At 33.8% G+C, this 25,823-nt stretch overlaps 1 protein-coding gene and 1 long non-coding RNA gene across 4 annotated transcripts in view; one reads left to right on the top strand and one right to left on the bottom strand.

Moving 5' to 3' along the window:
- The window catches only part of MIB1 (MIB E3 ubiquitin protein ligase 1), a 51,154-nt gene that overhangs the window by 5,295 nt on the left and 20,036 nt on the right, over window positions 1-25,823 (bottom strand). The window contains exons 10-17 of the mRNA XM_039328595.1: window positions 24,903-25,010; window positions 23,534-23,731; window positions 22,120-22,271; window positions 8,675-8,807; window positions 5,367-5,453; window positions 4,279-4,440; window positions 2,330-2,511; window positions 1,318-1,510 (exon numbers count right to left, since the gene is read on the bottom strand). Coding sequence (XP_039184529.1) covers window positions 1,318-1,510; window positions 2,330-2,511; window positions 4,279-4,440; window positions 5,367-5,453; window positions 8,675-8,807; window positions 22,120-22,271; window positions 23,534-23,731; window positions 24,903-25,010 — 1,215 coding nt within the window. The remainder of the gene's footprint in view (window positions 1-1,317; window positions 1,511-2,329; window positions 2,512-4,278; window positions 4,441-5,366; window positions 5,454-8,674; window positions 8,808-22,119; window positions 22,272-23,533; window positions 23,732-24,902; window positions 25,011-25,823) is intronic.
- LOC120301400 lies at window positions 10,646-18,698 on the top strand. 3 transcript variants are annotated; one of them, XR_005554883.1, is made up of 4 exons: window positions 10,646-11,432; window positions 11,530-11,629; window positions 17,361-17,560; window positions 17,851-18,698. It is a non-coding gene; the product is annotated as an uncharacterized LOC120301400 (long non-coding RNA). The 3 variants fall into 3 exon arrangements; XR_005554882.1 differs by having other exon boundaries at window positions 10,693-11,432; window positions 17,384-17,560; XR_005554881.1 differs by lacking the exon at window positions 17,361-17,560 and having other exon boundaries at window positions 10,840-11,432.

Here is a 25,823-nt window from a genome sequence, read left to right as displayed (position 1 = left end):
AGAATGAATCAAGCGACAATGTTCAAAGCTAAGTAGGTTCCCCAAATCTCACATAAGGCCCATCACTTTTTAACTTGTTCATTGCTTATTCAGAATTAGGTGAAAAAAACAGTAAGGCAGGAAAATTTGCAAATTACTGAGGAAAGAAAAAGAGCTTCAATATTTTAAACCCAATCTAGGTGAATAAACAACATACTTACAAATGTATATGCATACACATCTCTGTAGGTCTTTGGTTGTTCGGGTTTTCTCCCACGTAAAATTGGAAGTGTCTTGGCGACGTTTCGACGAAGTCCCATTCGTCATCTTCAGGCTGGTGCTTTCAGCTTCAAAGCACGAAGCTGAAAGCACCAGCCTGAAGATGACGAATGGGACTTCGTCGAAACGTCGCCAAGACACTTCCAATTTTACGTGGGAGAAAACCCGAACAACCAAAGACCTACATACAAATACCCGCGAAAACCTCAGAAAACAAATACACATCTCTATATATACTACTGTATACAGGTAGTTCTTGACTTAAACCATTTGTTTAGTGACTGTTCAAAGTTACAAGAGCAGTGAGTAAAGTGACTTACAACCGGTCCTTGCATTTACGACCATAGCAGCATCCCTAGTCACATGATCAAAATTTGGTCATTTGTCAATTAGACAGGGAAGGTATGTTGCAGATTCCATCAGTTAAAGAATCCTGAATGGCGGGGTCTAGAAAGGCAACCTTCTCTACCATTGCTACTGCCCTATGGAATATTCTCCCTTTGGAGATGAGGTAGGCCCCAACTCTTCTGGCTTTCCATGGTTCTGCAGGGCTGACTGGTGCCCCTTTGCCTTTTAACTTATTTTAATAAAGTTTAATCATCCTTGCCTCCTTTTCAAGTTAGAGAAGTTTTATCTAACTTTAATGATTTTATATGAAAAATCAGAAAATCTGTGAAGATATGTTTATCAAACAATTACAATTATCATGACATGAAACTTCTAGATGTAATACAAAATCAGCAAAGACAAGAAATGATTATTGCTTTTGCTTAGAAGAATCTGGTTGTCATTTTGAGAAACGGGATGTTGAACCAGATGCTCTGGTTTCACTAAATCAGGACAATACAAGCTAGGTTTTATAGAATACATCATTAAATAAGATTATGGGGAGAAATACTGTTGTAAAGATAATTAATTCCTTCTGACAAAAGAGTTTAAACTATGAACAATTGGAATATCAGCTTTTTGTTTAAGCATTTGCTATATGTTTCATTTTAAAGGGAAGGCATTATCCAGTATCTGACATATTGAAATGATGAAAAAAATTTAAACACACACCTTTGTTCTTGATTGAACATGGTCTTTGCAAATGAGACATTTCTTGACTCTTGGTGAACACAGGGAACAAGTAGCAATGTGTCCACATGGGCCAAATAGAGTATCTCTCTTCATATCAGAACATACCATACATTCTTCTAAGGTTTCGGAATCATTACTGATCATAGAAGGACTTCGGGAACCAACCTGTCCACTAAACACAAGCCTACGTTCAGATATTTATGTACATATTGAATATAATATCCAAAATTAAGAGTGTTATTAACATTTGTAATTATAAATTCAGGAAAATAACAATATGATCCTTTCTGACAATCTTACAGAAAGCATTTTAGAAAATGATGGCCAAATCTGCAAATTTATCTGCTGACTTGGAAGCATACCTTGGTGAGGTCAACAGGACTTTACATCTAACTTGTAAACTGTGTTGCAGTTACTACCTGGCTCAATTAAAACAACCAAATCACTTTGAAGATGCAACAGTAGATATTTACATAAAACTACATAAAACTGCTTATACAACGTCCTTGACTTGACAAATAAATAAATCCTTTTTTGAATTATGTTAGATATTTAATTGTAACAGAGATAATGTGCGATGGCATAAAAAAACCTAACCTGAATTCAAACTAATCAGAGTTTAGTATGCTGTATGAATGAAGCTGTTAGTTCTTTAACCTAGTCAGTATGAAAACAAAATATACATTTAAAGTATAATAAACAAAATATGTTCTTTTTTAAAAAAAAAAGTAGTTGACTAAATAAAGATTGATATATGAATGCAGAAGAATTGGCCAGGGGAAATGTTTCCCATTTAATTTATATACCAACCATTCTACTTTGACAAGCTGTCTATTGACCAGAATGACAACAATTTAAATAGTTAAAGTAGACATGAGGCAACTGTAATTAAATTTAGCCCAGGTTAAATGCCTAAGTAAAAGCACACTGTGTCTAATCTGTACAAAATAAACTTTATAGTGAAATGTAAGTACTTCCTAGTAATACAGACCTGATTTTTTCCTTGTGGCATTTAGCCAATGCTTTACAGAGGCTAGGATCAGGACATAAGTCAAGGGGTGACTGACCCTTCTTGTTGCGAATACCAAGGTCAGCTCCATTGGCTGCCAGGAAACAGGCAATAGATGCTGCACTTTTCTTCTCTGCTCCCTGAGTTCCCAATCCCATTATCAGCTGAAAGAAAGTAAACAAGCAATTCCTTTGAATTTGTATTCATGTACCTAAATTATCATAAAAGAATAAAAATAATACCTACATGAATGTATAATTACCATTAATAGATTTTAGTAAATGCAGCTCTAAAATGCAATGTTGTGCAAAATTAAGATGTGTTTAGGCTGGATTCCTTTAATCTCTTTGGGTCTATAGGTGTTTTTTGAAAAGTGTGATTGACATGCTAATATCCTTACAAAATGGAAAGAATAACAGAAAAGTCTGCCACAGTATGATAACCTACAGACTTTTGTTTCAACAAAGCAGACAAGCCAATTGCCCCAAATCATTTTTAAATAATTTCTTCCAAAATTACATTCTTCAACATTTGTTACCTTCCAATGGATGATAAATCCCAAACATTACAACATGTACATTTGCAATGAAGAGTGACTGCTAAAAGATGCAAAATAGTTCCACAATTTTTCCCCATCAAACACACACACCTTCTGACTCTGGATTTTGCATATACATATTTTCCTCCTTTCTTATATTGCTTTCCTCACTCTTTTTCTTTTCTTCTATGCCTGATTTCCCCCCCCCCCCCGTCTTTTCCTTCTACTTTTCCAATTGTCTATCATCAGCCCACTACAAGCCCCCAACACCTTTTTTCTTCCATTTTAATTTGGGCTGGTTGGTTGGCTGGCTGGCTCGGAAAAGAACTGTGACCTCTGGTCTGAGCAATGTTCTTCCTCTAAGCCTAACACAATTTAATAAAGAAAAGGGAAAAAACATCCCTACTAAAACTGAAGATCTGAAATTTTAAAACAAAGGTTGTTATAACACTAGAGAAAGGGAAAGAGTGGAAAGGCAGAAGAGGAGGAGGAGGAGGAGATAAATTTTCTAGAGAAGAGGGCATTGCTGACCTAATTTATGCCGAACAATCTTAAATCTTGTATTAACTTTTTATGCATTTTTCTCCTGTCAGCCCTTTGTCTAAGAGAGTCCTTTGTCGGAAAGTTTTCCTGGTAGTCCAGACCAGGAAGTCAAATTTATGGATGCTAATACTACTTTTATTCTAAGATTACAAAAAAACCTTGCAAGTCTCTCCCCTCTCTGCCTTTACATTCAAGAAAACTAGCAAAGGTCATATCTGAGTTGATTTCTCCAATTACGCTCCTGCTCTGGACTCAGATTTCTCTTATCTGTCTTGGTTGCAGTTCTTCTTCCTGTTCCTCAAAGTTATTTTCACAATTACAACAATTCTGACATTGTTCGTATTTTAAAATTCAGCAGCTAACCCTCCTTGCTAATATTAATGCAACATTTCTCTGCAATTCTTTCTAATAACCCCAAACTAGTTATTGAATATAAAGAACTCAATAATTAATATTAAATACATTTGTTGCTTGATTCCCAGAGATTCTATTTGCAACAGAGATGTCATCACACATACTACTTACAATTTACACATATGTACATACACACACAACAAATTGCAAATGCTTTAGATCACCTCTATTCCAATTATCTTCTTTAATTATATGTATTGATGTTTAAAGATATCAAAATCCAATTAAATGACATTGAAACATTTTAGATTTTTTAATATAGCTTTTGCCATATACACATCCAAGTTTATTGTGTTATCAAATAGTATTTACTTATTGGCACAGAATCTTTCAATAACTGTTTTTAGAGAACAGAAAGCAGATCAAAGCAAAAGTGCCTTTACAGCCCACCACAAAAACAAAATTTATCAGAGAAAAAATAAAACAGTTTTCTTACTGTATTCTTGGACGGTTCCCAAGCTGCATCTACCTTGCCCACATCTTGCATGTCTTGGAGCTGGCGAAGCTGCGACAAAGTATGATGTCGCAGGGCCTCGTGCAGCGGAGTATCGCCATCTTTATCCTGAATATCCAATTTAGCACCTGCACGAACTAGAAGCTGAAAACAAATAAAAGTGTCAAGATTCTGAATACCTTTTGCAACAAATAGAATTACATTTATTAAAAGTATCAAAAACAGCTCATAGGTTTAACTATTCAAGGCTATTAAAACAGTTTCCTCTTAATTAGATTTTGCAGCCTGCACTTTAAACTTTTCTTTTCGACTTTAGTTACATCAATTGATATGTTCACTGAATATAAATTAGTAAATCATGGTTAAACAGTAAGTAGATAACAATGGATATCCGAAAGGAAATTGCTCCAACACTATTATTATAAATACATGAAAAATTAGTAATGTGACCAATGCAATTTTCAATAGATATGTTGGTATAATGGTATTATATGCAAAAACATAAACTCAAAGAATATGGCAAGCAGATTTTAATAACGGCAATGGGGTATAACAAACATTGAACCAATCTCTATTTTATAATCAGTATCTTGCAATCAAAAGTTGCAGTGTACATATACATATTCCAACCACTGCATTCCTCACCCTCTTGATTTTCCAGATCCTTCTAATAATTTGTTCTTCCTCTACTCTCGTTTTCTATCCTCTTCTCTCTTACCATGATTAATTTTCCCCACTCAATAACTATACTGTGGTTATTGGGTATTAGAATTTACTCATATATCTCATGTGCATGGAAGATTAAATCAAAAATAGAATAAGCAGTGTGTTTGATTTTTGATCAATATTTAATCTATTTAAAAATAATTTAAGTATGATATGTAAGTGGAAAAGCAACTAGACTGTCATTTAAACAGGCCATGTTTCCTGTTAATATGCTGGAAGGAAAATAGAGCATGAAAATGGAGAGAAATTCTCTTATTGCATAATCCTTTTAGAAATACATCGCACTACAACAGTATACCAGTAGTTGAGAAGTCCATTCTTATGGTACATTATTATTGCCTTACCCGCACTATTTGAGTGTGCTGTCTTTCAACAGCAAGGTGCAATGCAGTTTGTTGATTTACATTCTGAATATCCAAGTTAGCTGTGCCCTGAAAGAGAAATCCCAAATGTTACTCATATTAACTGAACTGAACTAGCAGGATAGTTGTGAAAGAATGTATATGATAGCGTAGTTAAAAATATTAGACTATTATTTCTCCACTGCTAAAATCAATTTAAAAATCTATGCATATATTTTATGAAACTGAACTAATTTTTATATTCTTTCTATTTTGTACTTATCAACATTTTCCATGAATCAATATTTGATATGGAATGTTTAAAAAATGTTTCAATAGTTGTTTTCAAAATTTAAAAAGAATTTGATCCACTGAAATAACAAATAACTTAATATTTTTCACAGCACAGGCACTTCTTGTTTAGTGACCACTCAGAAATATGATGTCAATTTTAAAAAATCATTTTCTGACCAGTGTCTGCATTTATCACCAAATTTCAGAGCATGAAACTGATTAAGGCCTGGTCAATTTGGGGTAGCAGTATGAGCTGGTGGAAAAGTTCTAATAAACTAATTAAGATCATAGAGCTAAGCCTGTTCACTTGAGGTTAGTATTTTTTAGGGAAGCACTACGCTGTGGAGGAAAGCAACAGGGGAAGAAATACATTATTTAAGCAATTTCTCTGCTCTGCAATGGCATAAAAGGGGGGGGATAAAAAAAATGAAAAAAGGGGGGAAATAGATCATGCACAGAACACTATATGAGAGACCTTTATCTAAATGAACCACCAGTGATCTTTGCAACAACTCTTTCTCTCTCAATCACATGTTTGTCTAGTGACCATTTACAGCTGATTGACCATTTAGCTACCAATTTAAGGAATGGATTTTGGTTGTTAAACAAGGAGATGGTGTATACAGTATTGAGACAATTTATGTATAGCAGTGGTTTCCAACCTTTTCTATACCCCGCACCCATAGAACGCTTCTGATATATTTGAAATAGCAATGAATTATGCATATACACTATCATTTTGAAATTTCTAAACTGAAGTTTTCGCACCCCCTGGAATATCGTCTCACACCCCCGCCTGGGAACCCCTGATATATAGGGATTCATAAGCTCCACATATTGAGTAGATATAATCAACTTACCTCTTTGGCCAACTCAAACTTAATAGTTCAATTTGAACTAGCTTAGAACAAAATATACCTTCTGGATGAAAAGCTAATTATTAGTAATACATTAAACTAATATGCCACCTGACTCTGAACAAGTTGGCAGTGGAAATTACAATAAAATCAATAAAACATAAAAAGAGAAAGATAAAAGATAGCAAGTGCTATGGAAAAAGGGCTTTCACTCTCCCTCTTGAAAGGTCTGGGTGAAGATGGCTCTTTTAAACAACAGCAAAGTGGGGAGGCGGGAGTAAGAAATCCAAATCACAGGGGGAGTCTCATTCCAGAAGCAGGCACCACTACAGAGAAGGGGCACTTTTAAAAATATGTTTAGTAAGAATTTTAATTACAATAATAAAACTAATACAAACTAAACTTAGAGAAAGAGAAGAGAATGAAAAAAAATAATAGTGTAGGAAAAAGAAATATAAAGAAGTGACTTCAAAACTTTATCACAAGCATCAAATTTAACAAATCTTCACTCTTATAAGGTTAAACAAGTAACTCTTCATTCTACATCCCAATCCTTTATCTATAAGCAAATCCATAAAATATTAACTTTTCTATCCCGGTGTCAGCAGAAAATTCATAAAGGATTGTCTGAACATTGCAAAAAATGATTTATTTCAACCTTGATCAAATAAGCCACCTTTATATTCCTTCCTTTTTTTCTAAGTGTCTTATTTTTTACATCAAGCAAATATTGTCATAGCTGTTTTCTCTTTAATTCTTCATTCTATCACACAAATCTCTTCAGATTTTTGACAAGCCTCCTTTTGTAGATCGAATCAGAAAATATCTTCCAGGTCATTTTCTTGGTTCATCATTTGTAGTTCCCTTTTAATTTTTAAAACTTCAGTTTCTTTTGTATATCTAATTTCTATGTCATAATATTATTTCTAGTCAATTTTTCTAATTAAGCTCCTTTATTTTATTTTTGTCTCCTAGGGTACTAGGCCCAAGTAACTAATTATCCAATTTATGATTACCCCAACACATTATGTCACACATTTTGATGAGAAACCATTTATGAACACTGTTGAAGTATGATTTCCAATTAAGTATCAATTAAATGGTCATGCCAACCAGATTACAATTAAGCAGTTTGCTAATTAGACTGTCATGGGATACTTTGTCACATACTCTGCTTAGATTAAGATGTATTATCCCTGTAGCTTTCCCAAAATCTAAACTGCCTGACCAAAAACGTGATTAACTTAGCAATGACTTGGACATGATTGAAGGGAAATAAATCCAATACAGTTGATTTGATAATCTAGGATGCAATTTATCTGACTTAAATTCATTCAAAATAAATTGGCATTCTATAGCTATTTTTTGATCAGTAACAAGTTTTAATTCTATCCGTTCATCTGGCTTTTCATACATGCTGTTTTGTTGGAGAAGAGTGAGCACAGTGAGTGATGGCTCCATTTTCTTGTTTTATCTTGGTTACTGGCTACTATTTTGTCATTATCCTAAGGTTACAGTAGCTGGTATATTATTCTTTTTTCCTTTATTTTATTTTGAACATAAATTGAACTTTATTTATTCATATGTTCTTTTTGCTTAGGTAAGCTAATATAAACAATTTCATTGTTTCAAATTCAAATTCAATTGAAATTTCAATTTGAAATTCGAATTTGAAATTCATTCAACACTTCATTATGTTTTCTACTTGCTTTAATATGGATGCTTTCTATAGTATAGTCAATTTCATTTATGTCTGAGGAAATATGGATATTATAAGGTTCAGTGCTCTTTTCATTGAATAAACTATATTTTTCAATTGTTTAACTATGGGATTCATTTCACAAAAATGGCTATACAAATTTTAAAAAAGGAATATATGCACTTCCAAAATCTCAATAAAATATCTAAGTACATCTAGAAAGTAAAAGATAGGATAGCTGATGTTATTAAAGCTTAGTTTCTGGAAATCTGTGATACTCTCACTTTGCTCTCACTAAGAAACCAGTAGTGGTAGAATAAATGTCTTAATGATTAGTAAAAAAAAAAAAAACACCCTTTATTTGGATGTAGAAAATGATTTGTAAGCAAATGTATGCGTCTATTTGTAATAAATAACACATTCTTTCTTTCTGGAATGAAAACAATTGATAGGAAATTTACCTGATGTACCAAAAGTTCTGCTACTTCTACATGATTATTGAGTGCTGCCAAATGCAAAGCAGTATATCCATCGTCTTTTTTTTCGTCTACAATCCATGGTCTTGGAAGCTTAGACAGTAACACTCGCATTGCACTGAAACAGGAAAAAATGTAAAGGATTATATCCTGTATTCTAGAAGGAATACAATTTTCTGTTTAAGTATAACATCCCAAAACTCAGTGATTAGATTGCCAGGAGTTTTTATTATTACTGAAAAACTGATTTTATATGAAATACTATCCATTCTATTAAACCTTAACATTCTTTCTCAATGAGATAATGTAATGGAATCCATATAAATACATTAGGTATTCTAGTGATCCATGTCCAGTTCTTCCGAGTTTTATTCATATTGTCTTACACATCCCCACATAAGTATATTAAGTTTAATATATTTCAGTACTAATAGCTATTTTACAATCATTAATATGGTAATGATTTAATTCCCCTGAACTCAATAGTGCTTACTTCTGAGTAAATATATGTATAATTTCATAATAAAATGCATTTTTCAACTATCATACTCAATTTGCCACACAGAATATATACAAACATTTATGACTGCTTATTTACCATGAGTGGGCAGCCTAGAAATCAGAGAAATAATTAAAATCTAGTAATGGTATACTTTGAAAATGGGAAGGAAGTCTCTTATTTTCAACACTATCCTGTATCTCACATTTATTTACTCTTCCCCCTTGCCTCAAATATCATTACTTCATGTTTGAGGATTATGTTCATGCAGTTCATACACCACCTGCTGTGCTTCAATCTACCATGCTGATATTACATATTTTCTTTCCCCAATTATATATGAATGGAATTTTGTATAGGAATTCATACTGGTAATGTGAGTTGTTGTACTTCTGTGTAGCTTGGGAGAGGGGTGTCTATGTAACAAATATGCATGTCTGTGTATTTTTGTGTAGCTTGGGGAATGTGTATCTTCCAGTCTTCCCCTCTTAAAAACTTAGTTTACCCTTCAAAACTATTATTTTTAAAAGGCAACTTCAAATACTTTTAACTCTTCCTTTTTTTGTCAGAAGTTATATAAATCTTTTCACATTGATAATATAAGACCTAGAAAAACTGAGGACCAAAAAACCCTGGTGTAGTTTACCATTTAAATATATTGATATCCTATCTCAAAAACATTTTTCAAGGTAGTTTACAGAGAATTAAAACCCACATAACAGATTCATTAGAAAGGTTTTGAAAAGCTATCAAATAGTCTTTTAAAAAGTTAATGGAACAATAAACACAGTGGGGAGGGGAGAATCCTATACCTACCACCCAATGTATCCATTCCATATATGGAGTGCCATAAAAGAAATCCTTTCACTAGTAACCACTTAAATAATGGAAAAATGGGCATTGCTAAATAGATTTATCAAGGTACGGTCAGGTAGGTTTATGAAAAAAATACAAATCTAGAGATACATCTAGATATAAACTATTCATTCTGGATGGTTATTTAAAGATACTTAACAGAGGGATCCAATTACTTACACTCTCTCATGAGCAATGGACTACTAACCTCTGTATCTTATCAATCATCAGCACTCCACAAAAAGAGCAATCAGGGAAAAGTTATACACTTTTAGAATGTTTCACAGATTATCTCTAATTGTTATTGTTATTGATATTTTCTCCAGGTAGGACACAAACTACATTTAATGTACAAATGAAATTAGAAAAACTCAAAAAATTGTTTTTAAAGACAATCACATTAATATATATATATATATATATATATATATATATATATATATATTCATATTCATAAAAGTATAAAATACTTTTCTAAAATAAAATGCAAGTTATAAGCTAAAATTGTCAAAGTTAAAACTAAGAACATAGTTTCTTTCATCCTGATTAAAAAGGTCTCTTTACTCCATATTGTATTTATTTTTACACAAGACAGAGATTTCTAAAGTTTTTGAAATGTTACTTCATTCTAAATTTTCTCTATCTTGCTTTTATCTCTAGAATAAACACAGTGACTGAGAAACCAGAATTTGAACATCAGTGAAAAAAAAATAGTAAAAACTGAAGCTGCAACATGCAACCCAAATTTAATTTGATATCACACATATAGGGTCCGAGTAGTAAAACTGCAGGATGAGCAATCAATAGGCAGAATGAAAGACAGAGGCACCGTCTGTTCCTGGAACAGCAACCAGCAGTTGAGATACTATTTTTTGCAATGGTTGACTAAATATGGTCAGGGAAGAGAGAGGCAAAAGACAGCCTGGGAGTGGATGTTTCAAATGCCTGGCTGCCTATAAAGCTGAAATAGTTTTGCTAGTGCACGGAGTAGAAATGGATTCATGGGAAACAGCATATATGTGGAAATCCTGACCTCAAAAGCAGTGTTTGACCTCTAAAAATGAAAAATAACTACAAGCAACTTGTCTGGGAACTAAAATTCAAGCATGAAGAAATCAAGTCCTTTATCTATGGAGAAAGAAACAATACTTGCTTCCGAAGGGGGAGGGGGGAAATGGATAAAGGTGTATGCCGGGTTTTGTTTTTTTTTTTTTACAAACTAATGAACATTTTTGAATTATTTTCAATTATCTGAACAAGATGAGATTATCCTTCTTTGGGTTTTTCTAGCCTCTACCTTGGATATTTCTGTTTTCTGTCCTGTAGGTTCAAGAAACTTAGTTCTATGCACAACACCTTAATGGATAGGAAAAAAACAACAGATACCTCGTAAGATACGTGCTCATATTTTAATTATACTTGTTTTATAGTGAAATATGTATTCATTTTCACCTCTCCATTGCTTCCTCCCTCCCACATAATGAAGAGCTGAATCAGTGATAGAGTGAACATTCAAGATGAGATGGCTGCTGCTGATGTCTCTCTCTAGGTCATACAACTGCAAATGCTGCATGATAAGCTTACAGGTAATAGAGCATCAGAAGACCTGAATTATTCCACATATTTAAAGGATTCATGTCTGCATGTATCTTTTAATAATTTTTGTATTTGTTGTATTACTCTCAATTGCAGGTTAACATACTAGTGTGCTTAAATATCAAGTATTTCTAGTGTAAAGTGTTAAAATGGAAAAGAATCAGTTTTAATTGAATAATACCATAGCTTTACTGTTGGACAAGAAATCTTATCAATTGTATTTCAAGTATTATATTACTAATACTTTAGCATTTCAAAAAATATTAATTTTACAGTAATGCATTACCCTCTTGTTACTTTTACATTATATTCTGGATCCATTTCATTATACATAAAAGGGTAGGATGATAAGGCATGATTTAGTTATAAAGTACGTTTACTAAGAAATTAAAAATATTATTTTAGAGCATGAGCAATATAATTTAAATTTGAAACAAGCAAGTTGTAATTGTTCTGCTGCATTGCTGTTTCTTGTAGAATTGTGCTAGCTACTGCTAGTCTCTGATTTGCTCTCTATCAGCTGCACTAGCTTTTTCTCCTGAGCTGCAGAAACTGAACAACTGGCTACATTAGCTACATATTTCTTTTTTTAAAAGAAAATCCAATTTTTTACAACCTGATACTGTTTTTTTTTCTATCTTATGACTAATATGAACACAAAGATAAAATACAGTATCAGCCAACTAAACCTGTGAAGATATATGAGCTAGTAAACTTACAACGACTTTGACATGAAACAAGTATATTTTAATATGAACTTTTCTAATTTGAAAATGTTTTGCAGAAACTAGCTCACATTGTTTTGAATTAAAAGTAAAGGCCAAAAGGCCAAATCTTCACATTTACAACTTATTTTCTTTCTTGGAATATAATCATCTATTTATCCAGCTGTATTCTCATTAATTATAAAATACAACAATTGAGATTCTTCCCAAAGGTATACATCATTACAAAATAGATCATTTTTTCCACTTCACCAGATACTAATATAAATATGATAAAATATGGGTGAAGACCAATGATAATGCAAGCTCAGAGTGGAATACATGAATACATACTACCATTTCATGAAGGTATTTTGTATAATCAAACTTCAGTGAAATCATGCTGTTCGTTAGGCTTAATAGCCAATAAAAAGCCACAGAAACCTAACAAGTACCTGAATCTTTATGAAAGAACAATTGCTTTTAATGTGTTTTAAATTATTGTACAAGTAAAATACAGGAAGACTTTAATTCTCAGTAATAAGGCCAGATACTAAGAAACAAGATCAAAGACGTATTTTTAAAATTCACCAGGAACAACTATTTTATACTTTAGGTTAAAAGGGGACAAATTGTTGCTCAGTTTTATCCAGCAGCTATGAAAACCTGCCCAGAGCACATACTTCTTTATGTACCCATATGAACATATAATATTATGGAATGTAAAGAAGTATGTACTTTTGGCAGGAGTGAACAACCAGTAAAAGAAAAATAAACCATATTTCACATGAAAGTCATTATTTTTTTAACTGAAGATAATATGTAAAAGGATCAAACAACATAGACAAACATTCTGGAGAGAGAGGGGAAATAATGGGGCAATTGTTTAAGGCACTGATACTAACAATATTATCCATTTATTTATTTTATGTTTTATTAATTAAAACTCTAAATAAAAATGCACACAATACAATATACAATGCAACAGCACACAAATAAAAACAATTACAGAATGATTTCTGGATCATAATTTTGAATACCACAATAAGTATTGCTTCTGAAACTTAAAAAAACCTCCCCATGTGATCTCTTGTATAACCATCCAAATTAATACTAAAAGGATCAGTCAAGATTATTTTAGAATATGAACCTGTGAACATAAAATATGGTTCAACATAAAATATGGTTCAAAAACGCTTTTCATGTATGCTAAAATGAACATATTACGGCACATTTATTGCACATTGGCATCTTTGTTGCATTTGGCACAGCTTTGTTGCATCTGGCACAACTAAAATTACCTTGTTTCCACTGAAGATTCAGTGCAAGAGTTTATTAATATGTTTAAAGCCCAGTTACACAGCTCAAACATTACCCCTCTTGACATTATCTCATGGGGGGGGGAAGCATCATGTACCCTTGCATGTTTTATGTATTTTTACCTTGACTTTATTATTTCTTATAAGTAAATCAAGATGGCAACCACACATAATACATCTTCGGCAAAATGTATTTTTCCCACAACAACAACCCTGTGAGGTGGATTAGAGAGTGACTGACTCAAGGTTACCCAGCTGACTTTCATGTCTAAGGCAGGACTAGACTCATACTCACTTAGGCTCCAGCTTGGTTTCTTAACCACTAGAGTAAATTAGCTCTCATGTATAGGAAGTCTTAAGACAGATAAAGAATTAAATATAATATGCACTAAGGTAGCACAGGCAAAGTGGGACCCTAAAATCACTGCATGCCTTTAATTTTCCCATTTGCAAGCGTGTCAATAGAATTTAATTGGGTTGATGTACAAGAAGATGAGTTGAACAATTGAGCTGAAGCAGGGCCAAGATTTTGCTCTTTTAGCATCTCAGGGACATAATTAGCCTATTGGCTCCATAATGCCCCTATTTTATTTCATAATATGAAAAAAAATCTGTGGGGAATTGTGCTGCTATTTGGCAGTGCTAGCCTGCAAGATATTACAGTCTCAAAAAGACGAGATTGCTTGCAACACATGGCTTTTCCATCTATTTGAAATCATTACTACAGCTGGAAAAAAATGAATTAAATAAAGTTCCTCATTATATTAAACATAAATTAATCAGAATTAAATCTGAATATATATTTATTTAACAAACAGAAATTACGTTCGATAGGGGAAATATTATTCTGTAACTGCCAAGGCAATCTTCACCCACCTTTATATATTCAAAGTGTAAGAATTTTTGCCAGATGGTAACAGCATATATGCTAGAAATCTGTGTGGATTAGACACAGATCCTTTTTTTTCTAACATTTGTTTTACTTTGCTTTAGCCTATGATTAAAAAAATGTTACAGCAAACAACTTAAATCAGTATGTATGTCAGAATAAGTCTATATTTTGAAACAGTTTATTTCATCAGACAAAAGTAAATCAGCTTAAGTTTGGCAGATTCAGTATCACTCCTATTTGCAAAATTAATTAAGATATTCTTTAAGGTAGAACATTTTTATTTAATTCTGTTCAGAGAATAATTGAACATCTAAAAGGCCAGCATTCCCATTGTTTAATATTAACCTAATTATTCTTTAGAAGAAAATCAATACTGTTTAGGTAAATCTTGTTTTTAAAATATCTCATTATTTTAAAAATAATTTATTTTAATCTGTCATGATTAGTTACATAGAAATTTTACTGGTTATATACAAAGAATTTTAGTATGTAAAATATACAATAGTTTGCTGACTGAAAAATTCAAAGTAGGCCAAACTTTATAGTATATGACACCTAAGCATCATATTTTAAATTTAATTTCTAACTGCCATCCCTTAAGATTTTGTTTATTCATATACAGATTTTTCTGCCAGAAAAAATGATACCCTTTTAGTTCTTAAGAATTTAACAATACATTTGTTATTTAAACAGAAATTTAAAAAATTCCTGCAAAATAAATTGTTCTGTACCTTCACTACACAATTAATTAGAATTCATTGAATAAATGTGCAAAGCAGAAATAAATACTGGTATTGTCATTAACACATTTTATTCTATAATCAACAGATTGATGATCAGAGAACAGTTTTCACTAGCAACAAAGTTGGCAAACCTGACTGAATTCTATGAAGCGCTGCCTATTTCTAATAATAAGTCATCTGAGCAATAAATTAAAGATTAACTTCTGAAGGGTCACATTTTAAAAATGATGGTTTATAAAGTGAATAACATACTTTGTATTTTTGCCTAAAACATAATTCTACACCAGCACTAAAGCAAGCCTTATATAAAATTATATATGCAGCTTTATAAAAACAAATCTTAATACTTCTTTGAACATAATCAGTCATGCTAAAATGTCACCTCCCTTATTTATGTCAGCTGCTGAATTCTAAGTACAAACTGAACTCTGGACATCTGCTGACACAGTTGTAATTCAGACATCTCAACCATTTGACTGACAAGGATAACAGATGCTGACATTATCAAATGCTGCTATACTTCTTTCCATGGTCACTTTTTGCCCTGATATAGCCAGTACATGAAAACTTCTGCCATCTAAAAGAATGCTTGAACAGCTGGACCAGTGCAGTCCCATATTATTGACAAAAATAGATACAGTTTTAAATGTTCAAGTCTTATATATGATAAATTTCTATTAAACCCTAAGCATAAATGTACTGTATATTTAGAGAAACCTGTCTTTGCAATAATATTTTTCATATAACTTATGCAAGCCCAAATTAATCTTACCCCAATTTAGCATGGCTTACAGTTCACATGTCTTCAAACAAAATGAAGTCTACACTTAAAAATGAATCCCATTTTATTAACTAAACACATATGCATATTAAATTATATTGTGAAATATGATAATTATATTCCAAAAATGGTGAAATCATTTTTCAAAAACAGATGTAGATAAAATATGTATAGAACAAACCTGGTAACAAAAGAAGTCTTTTAAAATAAAACTCATCTTGGAAATATTAACTAGAGTTATATTGGGAACAATTATAAAAACCTTATGAAACTGTTCTCTAATTAATTCTTTTCTGTAAACTTCTGTAAAAATATATTCACATTCTACCCAAGAAACACAAGTAATTAAGAAGGAGAATTACTGCAAGCCATAATTGTTTTCTTTGATGGCTTAGGTTTTCAAGTTTATTTTTTTCTACCTTTAATATAAAAATAAAGCATTATAAACAAAAATTAAAAGAAGGGAGTATATGATTCCCCATATCTGCTTTTTATTTAATGGAGAAACAGCTGCATGCTTCCTAAACTTCAATTTATTTATTTAATAAATGTATATGGACAACCATCTCCTATAAATGGTTCTGAGCATCTAACAATTAAAATAAGAATAAAACCAGAGTAAAAAAGAAGTATAATTGAAATTAGAAACAATATAAATAACAAAAAATAGCAGCAGAGAACATTCATGACATCATACCTTCATTATAATCATGCTCAAGAAACTGGCTCACCATACAATTGGAGTCCCAGGCTTGATGGCAGAAGTTTTCAATGCTTTGCTTAAGCTGGTAAAATGGAATCAAATCACATGTTTAATGGATTTGGTCCCCTTCAACCAGCTGTAGCTATGTATTGATCACTACAGGACAAGTGGTTTTATCAACTATTTTTTACATAATAGGAATATTAAAGAGGGAAAGCCTATACAAAACCGACTATCAGAATCTATTCTGGGAAGACTAACATAACTTTGTTCCTTTTCTTTTTTTCAAGACAATGTTGATTCCTGAGGATTTTATAGATGCATTTATTTGGTTTTCTTGGCAAGAATACTGAAGTGGTTCGCCATTACTTTCTTCCAGTTTGGACTTCCCACTGTAGCCTATAGTATAACTATTTGCCAGCCATCATCCATCTAAATACTATGTGGGTTTGATCTTGCTTAGCTGAATTCTTAGATATTATGCTTCCAAAAGAAAAGGTTTGCATTAGAAATTGAGCATGTACTGTAGGAATTTTACTCTGTGAAGTCTCTTTCTCTTGTGTATTTTGACCTGACTAGACCAGAAGCTAATGTAATTTCAGCACTGGTGATGGATGATCATCCTTTACCTGAACTTTAAGAATTTTGGAACTAATTAGACAGCTGATATGGCATGAACAGTTTTGCTATCAACAGAGGAAATAACCTGGAACACAGAAGGAAAACCTAAAGGGACTACTGTTGGTGGTCCACATTCACTCCAGTATTCACTGCCTAAGGTGACTATCTGTAATGGCTGAAGCTGCCAAGGGCAGAAATATAATTTAAAAAATAAGATTGTATCAAAACACTGTATAGAATGGGCAGAAAAAGTATTTTACCAAATAGGGGGAAAAAAGGAGACAAAGAACTTAAATCCTGAACCTGACTTATTAACATAGTTGGATTAATAAAAAACTGCAGTAGTTAATCTTTGTTATTAGAGCATATTTTGCAATAAAAGCAATTTATGTATTTGAAACTTGAATCTTCCAGTGCTAATCTCATGAATGCACATTTGCTTTCCTAGAAATTCATTTCCATGCCCAGGGTGAAGCTATAACAAGAACCGGCAATTCTCAGATTGGATAAAACCATTATGTAAACAACAAATGATGTTTCATAATCTCAAGTACAGGAAGATGTTCAAATATCTCCAGATGCAAAAAAGCAGAAGAAAAGCCTAGAATTTAAATGGAGGAAGAGGGGGAGAAGGAGGAGGAGATCTATGTTCTGTAGTTTATAGATTTTCTCCACACATGTGGCTTTTATCTTTCTGCAAGAAAGCAGTTCATCCTGCAATGTTGTATTTATGAGTCTATGGTTTGTTTGTAGAATCAATATTTATTGCTGTGCTTGCCATAAAGTCTAGTACCATTTTACTCTGTTGAAACAGCTAGCCTTCTTTAGTAACGTAAGAAAGTAAAATATGAGATAGTGATCACTACTAACTGAAAGTTTTTAAAAGGGACAAATTTATCGTTCCCTATTAGCTATAATAGCTTAAGAAATCTTCAGATTTAAATGCAATTGGTCTAAAAATAACAGATACAGAATGAAATTAGTTATGAGACTTATATTTATGTTTTAACTGTGCATTTTGGGGATTTGGGGTTAGACTTTGGATCTTATCCATTATGGCACACAGATGGGATCTCATAGATAATGTTTCTATCTTCTACAGAAGCTCAAGTTATAGTTAAAGCTGATTCTTCACTTTCTGCATATGAACAAAATAAAGAATTAAATTAGTAGCAACTACAAATAGGGTGACAAAAATGTATGCAACATCTTTTCTTTTTCCATTAAATTAACACTCACTGTTCTAAAACATAAATTAAGCTACAGTCCGAATAAAAATACCATTAAATCACAAGACTTCAGTGAATTACTGTTGGATAATGTATTTTCCCATCTACTGCCTTGTAGTTTTCAACCCAAGTTCTGAAGGCCAGTTTTCAATTAATAAGCTAACTCCAATCTAAAAAAAAATGTGCTGCCAAATAGATACAGACATTATTGATTCTACTACTTACTTTCATAATTGAGGGATCTGTGGAAGACATTTTTTCATCCAAATACAGAACCTGTCTTCATGACTACTAGCATTACATTATTAATAACATTCACATTAACTATTGTTGTTGTTAATTGCGAAGTCGTGTCCGACCCATCGCGACCCCATGGACAACGTTCCTCCATGTCTTCCTGTCCTCTACCATCTTCTGGAGTCCATTTAAGTTCACACCTACTGCTTCAGTGACTCCATCCAGCCATCTCATTCTCTGTCGTCCCCTTCTTCTATTGCCCTCAATCTTTCCCAGCATTAGGCCCTTTTCCAGTGAGTCCTTCCTTCTCATTAGGTGGCCAAAGTATTTGAGTTTCAACTTCAGGATCTGGCCTTCTAAAGAGCAGTCAGGGTTGATCTCTTCTAGACATTAACTATTACAGAATGATTAAGTGGCAAATGTACTAGCCAAAGCAATGGCCCATGGTTTGCCAAAGATTACGTATGTCATCCAAACAACAATGCACAGCATTTTCAGACACTGCAAATAACATATTGTTAACTATGGCTTCTAATAAATAGATTTATTAAGGTGATATTAATTTACAAAATGTAATGCCATTCTGTGAACAGGCACATATTCTTCTGGTAGCGTACAATATTCAGATTCAAAATGAAAAAGTGTTTTAAATTTGGCATAATCATCTCACTGAATCTTTCAGTGGCATTTTAAAAGTTGGGTCTCTTCTTGTCTTGAAGCATGCCCAAAATATGCTACTGACATGTCCATGCTAAATCCAATAAACCTTTCTCACTTTAATTGCTATCATCTTAATTCAGGTACTGTACAAACTTTCAGTATATATTAGTCAGAGAGAAACATGGACAGAATTTCTAAATAAAAAGATAGTTAATGATTACAGAATATTATTTAAAAAATTCAGCCAATAGTTCTCTTTATACATTCATTTCAATTCCCTTTTGGGCAAGAGCAATTTTAGTTACACTGACATACCAGCAAGTCATGACATAAATTACAGCTTTTAAACTTAATTACAAGATTGGGATTATCATAAACTGGTTGAAAATTAAACTTTTTTAAAAGTAGTCAGATCTAAATGAGTCTGTGGCTGAAATCAGAAAATGTTATAGTGTGCTTCACAGGCACAAGAAGAGTGCTAGTGAATTGGGCCAATGGCCTGTCCAGTTCAGCACTCTTTGTTCAACTGTGTAGAGAGTAGTTCTCAACCTTTTTAATGCCACGACCCCCAACCGGTCGCAAGTCGACTACTTAACCGGTCGTAAGTCGAGGACTACTCAACTGGTGCAGCACCGTTTGCAGAATGGGACTTTTGGCGGGCTCAGCAGGGCAGAGACAGCCTGGACAATTCCTATTGGCTTTTGAAAGCCAATAGAATTAGACTCTATTCAAGAGAGTCTATTCTATTGGCTTTCAAAAGCCAATAGAATAAAAGGGAGTAGCACAGCTAAGGAAAAGGGGAAAAAATGGTGGACTGCGTTGTTTGGCGACCCCGGTGAAATGGTCGTTCGACCCCAAATGGGGTCCCAACCCACAGGTTGAGAACCACTGGTGTGGACTGACCAGCCAGCTGCATTAGATCAAACATGGATAGGACAGTGATAGTCCTATACTGTTGTTGCTTCTCAGCAGATGACATTTAATATATTTGCATATGATTCTGTTTCAGCAAGTAATAGTATGAAGGCTCAGAAGAAGGGATCAAAGACTAGCAAAAAATACCAGGGCTGTAAGATAGTCTAGAAAATCAAAACATATCCCAGAGGAAGATGCTCACAATTCAATTTTGCTTTGTTGTTTTAATTACCAGCTATATGAATTGATTAGGAGTCAAGTTCAATTCAAGGGCATCTTTATCTCAGCTGCAATCCCAAAAGAAGCAAACAGTCAACAACAGGGGTGTCAAACTGCTAGCCCACAGGCCGGTTGCATCATGCAGAGGCCGCGCCCACCCCAGCTCCAGCAATGCAAAAAAAGTCACGATACATCGCAACACATCACGTGACATGTTGAGTTTGATACTCATGGCCAACAAGAATAGTAGTCACCGATGGAATTAATTTCAATGAATTTCTCTTACCATTTTAAAAACTAAATCAGCCATCATGTCTGATGGCAGCAAATTCCACAGCTTAACAATAAGGCTTGGGCAAAGCCTTGAAAAGAGAGGCTTCACAATATGCATAAGCCCATATGAAGCACTTATTCACAAATCATTAAAGAAGCCATAAGGTTTGCAAGGTTCATGCAGCTGTTTTGAAAGAGGCAAAAGCAAAGCCAAAGGGTTGTATATGACCACACATATGGAAATAGTCAAGAGCAGCTGCACAAGCTTTGCAAGCATGCTTTAGCAATTTGAAAAGAGGGGCTTTGTATACATATCCTCATGTTACGAAGCACTTCTTTAAAGGCTTTTCACAGTTCTGTTAATTATTCATTCTGTAAAGTAATCAGTGGTGTGAGCTGGGGAGGGGGAATGACAAGGGAGAGAAGATCAGATAAAAGTCCCTCTCCTTTTTTCATATATTGCAATTCTGGTCACATACCCAAAGAGGCGTAGGTTGTTGCACAAGTACAATATTTTAACAAAAAGTCAAAGATCCTGTGGAGATGCTAAAGATAGTACTTTGTTTTATTGGTCTTAAACATCCTCCATAATTAGTTTCAATGGGTGATTCTGAGTTTTAACATCACAGCAGAAAAAGAAAAATATTATATTGATTCGGTTGGCTTTGACTTTGCATATTTGGTTTGTAACCTATGTATATTAATCATAATATCAGCATTGTTATTCCGCAAGCTTTTATCCCATTCCTCTGCACAACTTAACAGCATGCCTCAAATTCATCACTCCTTAGTTTGTTAGTAAGAACTTGGGCATGTATTTGTTGTCATAATGCTGCTTCACATTAAGTTTATATATGCATGTTCACGTTCTTTTATACAGTCTTAATCTTTGCAAAATGAAGTAAATGTAATTCTAGATTGCCTCATGATGCTTTTACAGGCTGTAGTTGTATGGGAACAAACAACTGACTGCACACAAAACCATTAACTATGTGGAAAATTTAGTATAACCTGCATTTGTTCAAATACTCACTACATTGGTTCTTTATTGCACAATATAATTCAATACTTCAACTACTGAGCTATAGAAAAATTAATGTTAAAACTCTTCTGAATTAATGTTAACATTTTCCCTATAACACTTTGCTTATCAAACATTAGAAAGCAGTAAACTTTTACAATACCTTGGATTTCCCCTTAATGCAGCATGATGAAGAGCATTAAATCCATTGTTATTTGTAATAGTAACATCTGCTCCAGCTTCCAGGAGGACTGCTAAAATATCATCACGCTTTTTACTTATTGCATCATGAAGAGGTGTATCACCCTCAGAATCCTAAAAATAAATATTGGTCAATTTATATCAATTTCTTTATCTCCCTCCTAACTACCCATCAAACTTCAAGAAGAAAATAGTTAGATATGAAAAAAATGTATTAGTGTTTGGACAGAATAAATCTGTATAATTTTGAATTGACTTCTTAAATTAACACAACAAAATAACAACATCCTCTGTATAAATGTTAAGGTGCCTTATACCATGAAAGGCATCCATTCTATTCTGCTTACCCCAAAGCAAAGTGATTTAATATATCTTTTCTCACTGACTATATAAGCTAAGGTTGATATGGGATACTGATGAAGCATATTTCTGGCAAATGATAGAAGGGGCAAGGTTATTGTTTCAGGCCATAAACTGTAGAGGTAGCATCAAGCACAGAAACTATCAGACAGAACACCTACAGAAAATATTCATGGGTATGATCTATCGATGCAATAAGAAAACAGAAAATGTCTTAAAAGCAGTTTCAGAGAAAGTTCATTTCATGCTACCTTTTAGATTAGAAAGAAAAATGCCACTTTAGTATCTCAATAAAACAATGTAAAAAATCAAATTTAACATATAACACAATACATTTCTATAGAACCAGACATTTTAACTAAATAAAATTACTAAAAGACTGTCTCCTCCCATCTATCTAAAAGAAAACCCAGCAAAGTTCAATTAAAAAGTAATATCCTGATGTAAGAATGTAATAAGAGCTTTGCTGAATTTAGCCAACAGCACATGTAGTCAAGCTTTCTGTATCACATAATGGCCTATCATATGAATTTCGGAAATTCACAGACGCGGACAATACCTGTTAATCCCTGGCAACTTTTATTTGAGATATGCTGTCCATATTTCAGAAGGTAATGAACAGCCAAGTCACTACTGACAGCCTGATCTTTTATGAATTTCTCCAGTCCCTTTTGACAAACATCTGTATTAATAGTCATCACCATGTTGGATGGTAGCAAAGGCAGGTATAAACAGTAACAGGCCAACAATTTCACAAAACTAAAGGGCCATAAAAGAATTCCTGTTTACAATGGCATACATTTCCATTTAGAAGATAATTGTTCCTCAGATTTTATAGAAACCAAAAGCACTGCTCTTAGTTTATTCATCCACATCACATCCAATCTACTATTACCTTCAATATATTCAACGTTTCCATATGTCCTGAAAGGAAGGATGGAAAGCTGAACACTACCATGTTCTGATATTACACTCCAAATTATAACTTAAAGTTAAATTAAAGCAAGTTAAATTACCTGGAGACTAGGATGGCAACCAAAGTCCAGTAATGTCTTCACAACTTGGAGATGACCTTTATTCACAGCAATATGAAGTGGTGTCTGTCTACGCTTATTGCGAGCATTGAGATCTGCACTGCCTCTATGTAAAACTTCTATCACAGCTCCTTCATCACCAAAGGCTGCATGATGAACAGCTCTGTCTCCATCTTTGTCCTAAATAATTAAAATTCAAGCTGCATAATGTTTTTGTTCTACAATTTAATGGGAGGTTTTAAAATTGTTTATAGTTAATAAAAGGATGCAATGAGATCAAGCATCAATAGATGATGTGTGTGTATAGTTCTACTTCACATTGAGACAGAATTAACATGTAAAATAGCAATAGCAATAGCACTTAGACTTACCGTAAATGCCGGCGTATAAGACGACTTCCACGAGCGCTGAAATCGGCGCCAAAGACGGGGGTCGTCTTATACGCCGGAAATACTGGTAGTTTCCGGCGTATAAGACGACGTTCTAGGAATGTGGCCCGGCTATAAAGACGGGGGTCGTCTTATACGCCGGGTCGCCTAATACGCCGGCATATACGGTATATACCGCTTCATAGTACTGTACTCTTTAAGTGGTTTGCAGAGTCAGCATATTGCCCCCAACAATCTGGGTCCTCATTTTACCAACCTCAGAAGGATGGAAGGCTGAGTCAACCTTGAGCCATCAGGATCGAACTCCTGGCAGAGGGTAGAATTAGGCTGCAATACTTCATTCTAACCACTGCATCACCATACCTCCTAGCAACTTATTTTGTTTTTAACTATTAGTTACAAGTCATAGCCAGATGTTTATAAGAGAGGAACTTTATTTATAAACTGTTGTGTTAATAGTTTCTGATACTTCCTGGATGCAATCTTCAGCCTAATCAATAACTCAATTTCTAGTGCAAAGAACTATGGTACAGCAGTAGTAGAATCTGTCAATTCCAAGTTTCTTCTCCTTCTTAGGAAAATATCTATTAATCTCAATTCTGCAAAATTGGTTCAATTAACCATAGTTAATTGGTTAACTAGTTGAGTGAGTATACCTGCATTTTACACAAGTGAATGATTTTCTTTTTAAAAGTATGAAATCCTTAAATAACCCTAAAATAAGACCATTAGCTATTACCAAAGGTAAATCAAATGAAAGGGACCCATTCAACAAGCTAGTAAAATAATTACATAACTAGCAATAAAAAACATTGTTATCTTACAAACAATAATCCATGACATTAGGCTATTTTATGTTTTAAAATATTTAACTAATATTTTAAAATATAATACATATATTTAACTAATATATGACAAATGCATTTTACTAAGCACTGTTAAACATTTAAGCTTTCAGATACCTCTGCTTCTACATCCACATTTTGTTTCAGAAGTAATTTCAAAATGTCAACATGTCCATTTTGACTTGCAGCTTGCATAGCAGTGTGTCCAGCACATTGTCCATTCACCTGAAATATATTGTTAATCAGATCAAAGAAGTTTAAAATGAGACATTAAGAATATAGCCATGCTCATTAATAACAGTCTAATGTCATGAACCATGGCCCCGGCCCACCCCAGCCTGGCGCACGCACAGGAAGTGACAAGCGCGTGGTGGCTGGTGGTGCCCGGCAGCAACTGTAGCTCATTAGCCCCACCCAGCCTCGCCTCCCGCTTCGCCTTTTGCAGCAGCAGTCTCGAGGATGAGGTAAGCATAGCTGGGCACCCCCTTGGGGAAGCGGGGCTGGGCTGGACTGAACTGCTAGGTCTCGGTGCCTGGGGAGCTCGAGGGCTGGGCTCAGCAGTTGCCCTCTGCTGCCTGCACTGCGACCCCACTTCTGCTTCGAATTAATATTTTGAACTGGAGACAGGTGGGTGGGCATATAATTAACAGATTTCCACTGTGTTGTGGATGCTGGTTCGATTCAAAGAAATAGGCAGGATTTTAAAAATCATGTACCTGAATTACCAGAGAATTCAATGAGAAAGTTACCAAGGGTTGTCAGAAGTGATGGAAGACAAGAGGGTTAAAGCCCAGGACAGTTAAATTAATCTGTTCACTCTGCAAATGGGGAATTTTCCAAATCACTCAGTTTTTGCATTCCATTTCAGACCCAGGCAAATAGATGCCATTTCTGGGCAGTGAGAGCCACTTTGGTGTCCTTCTTCTCACCTTTCTCCCTTTCCTTCTCTCCTTCCTTCCTCCCTTCCATTCTCATCTCTCTCTCTCCTCCTTTCCCTTCCCCTCCCCTCCCTTCCCTTCTCTTTCCATTTCTTTCCCA

Source organism: Crotalus tigris, unplaced genomic scaffold, assembly GCF_016545835.1.
Source record: "Crotalus tigris isolate CLP2741 ecotype Arizona unplaced genomic scaffold, ASM1654583v1 scf7180000024382.2542628, whole genome shotgun sequence".
In the NCBI taxonomy this organism is placed as follows: Eukaryota; Metazoa; Chordata; class Lepidosauria; order Squamata; family Viperidae; genus Crotalus; species Crotalus tigris.
Note: the sequence above shows the minus strand (reverse complement) of the source record. Positions and strands in the feature narration are given on the sequence as shown.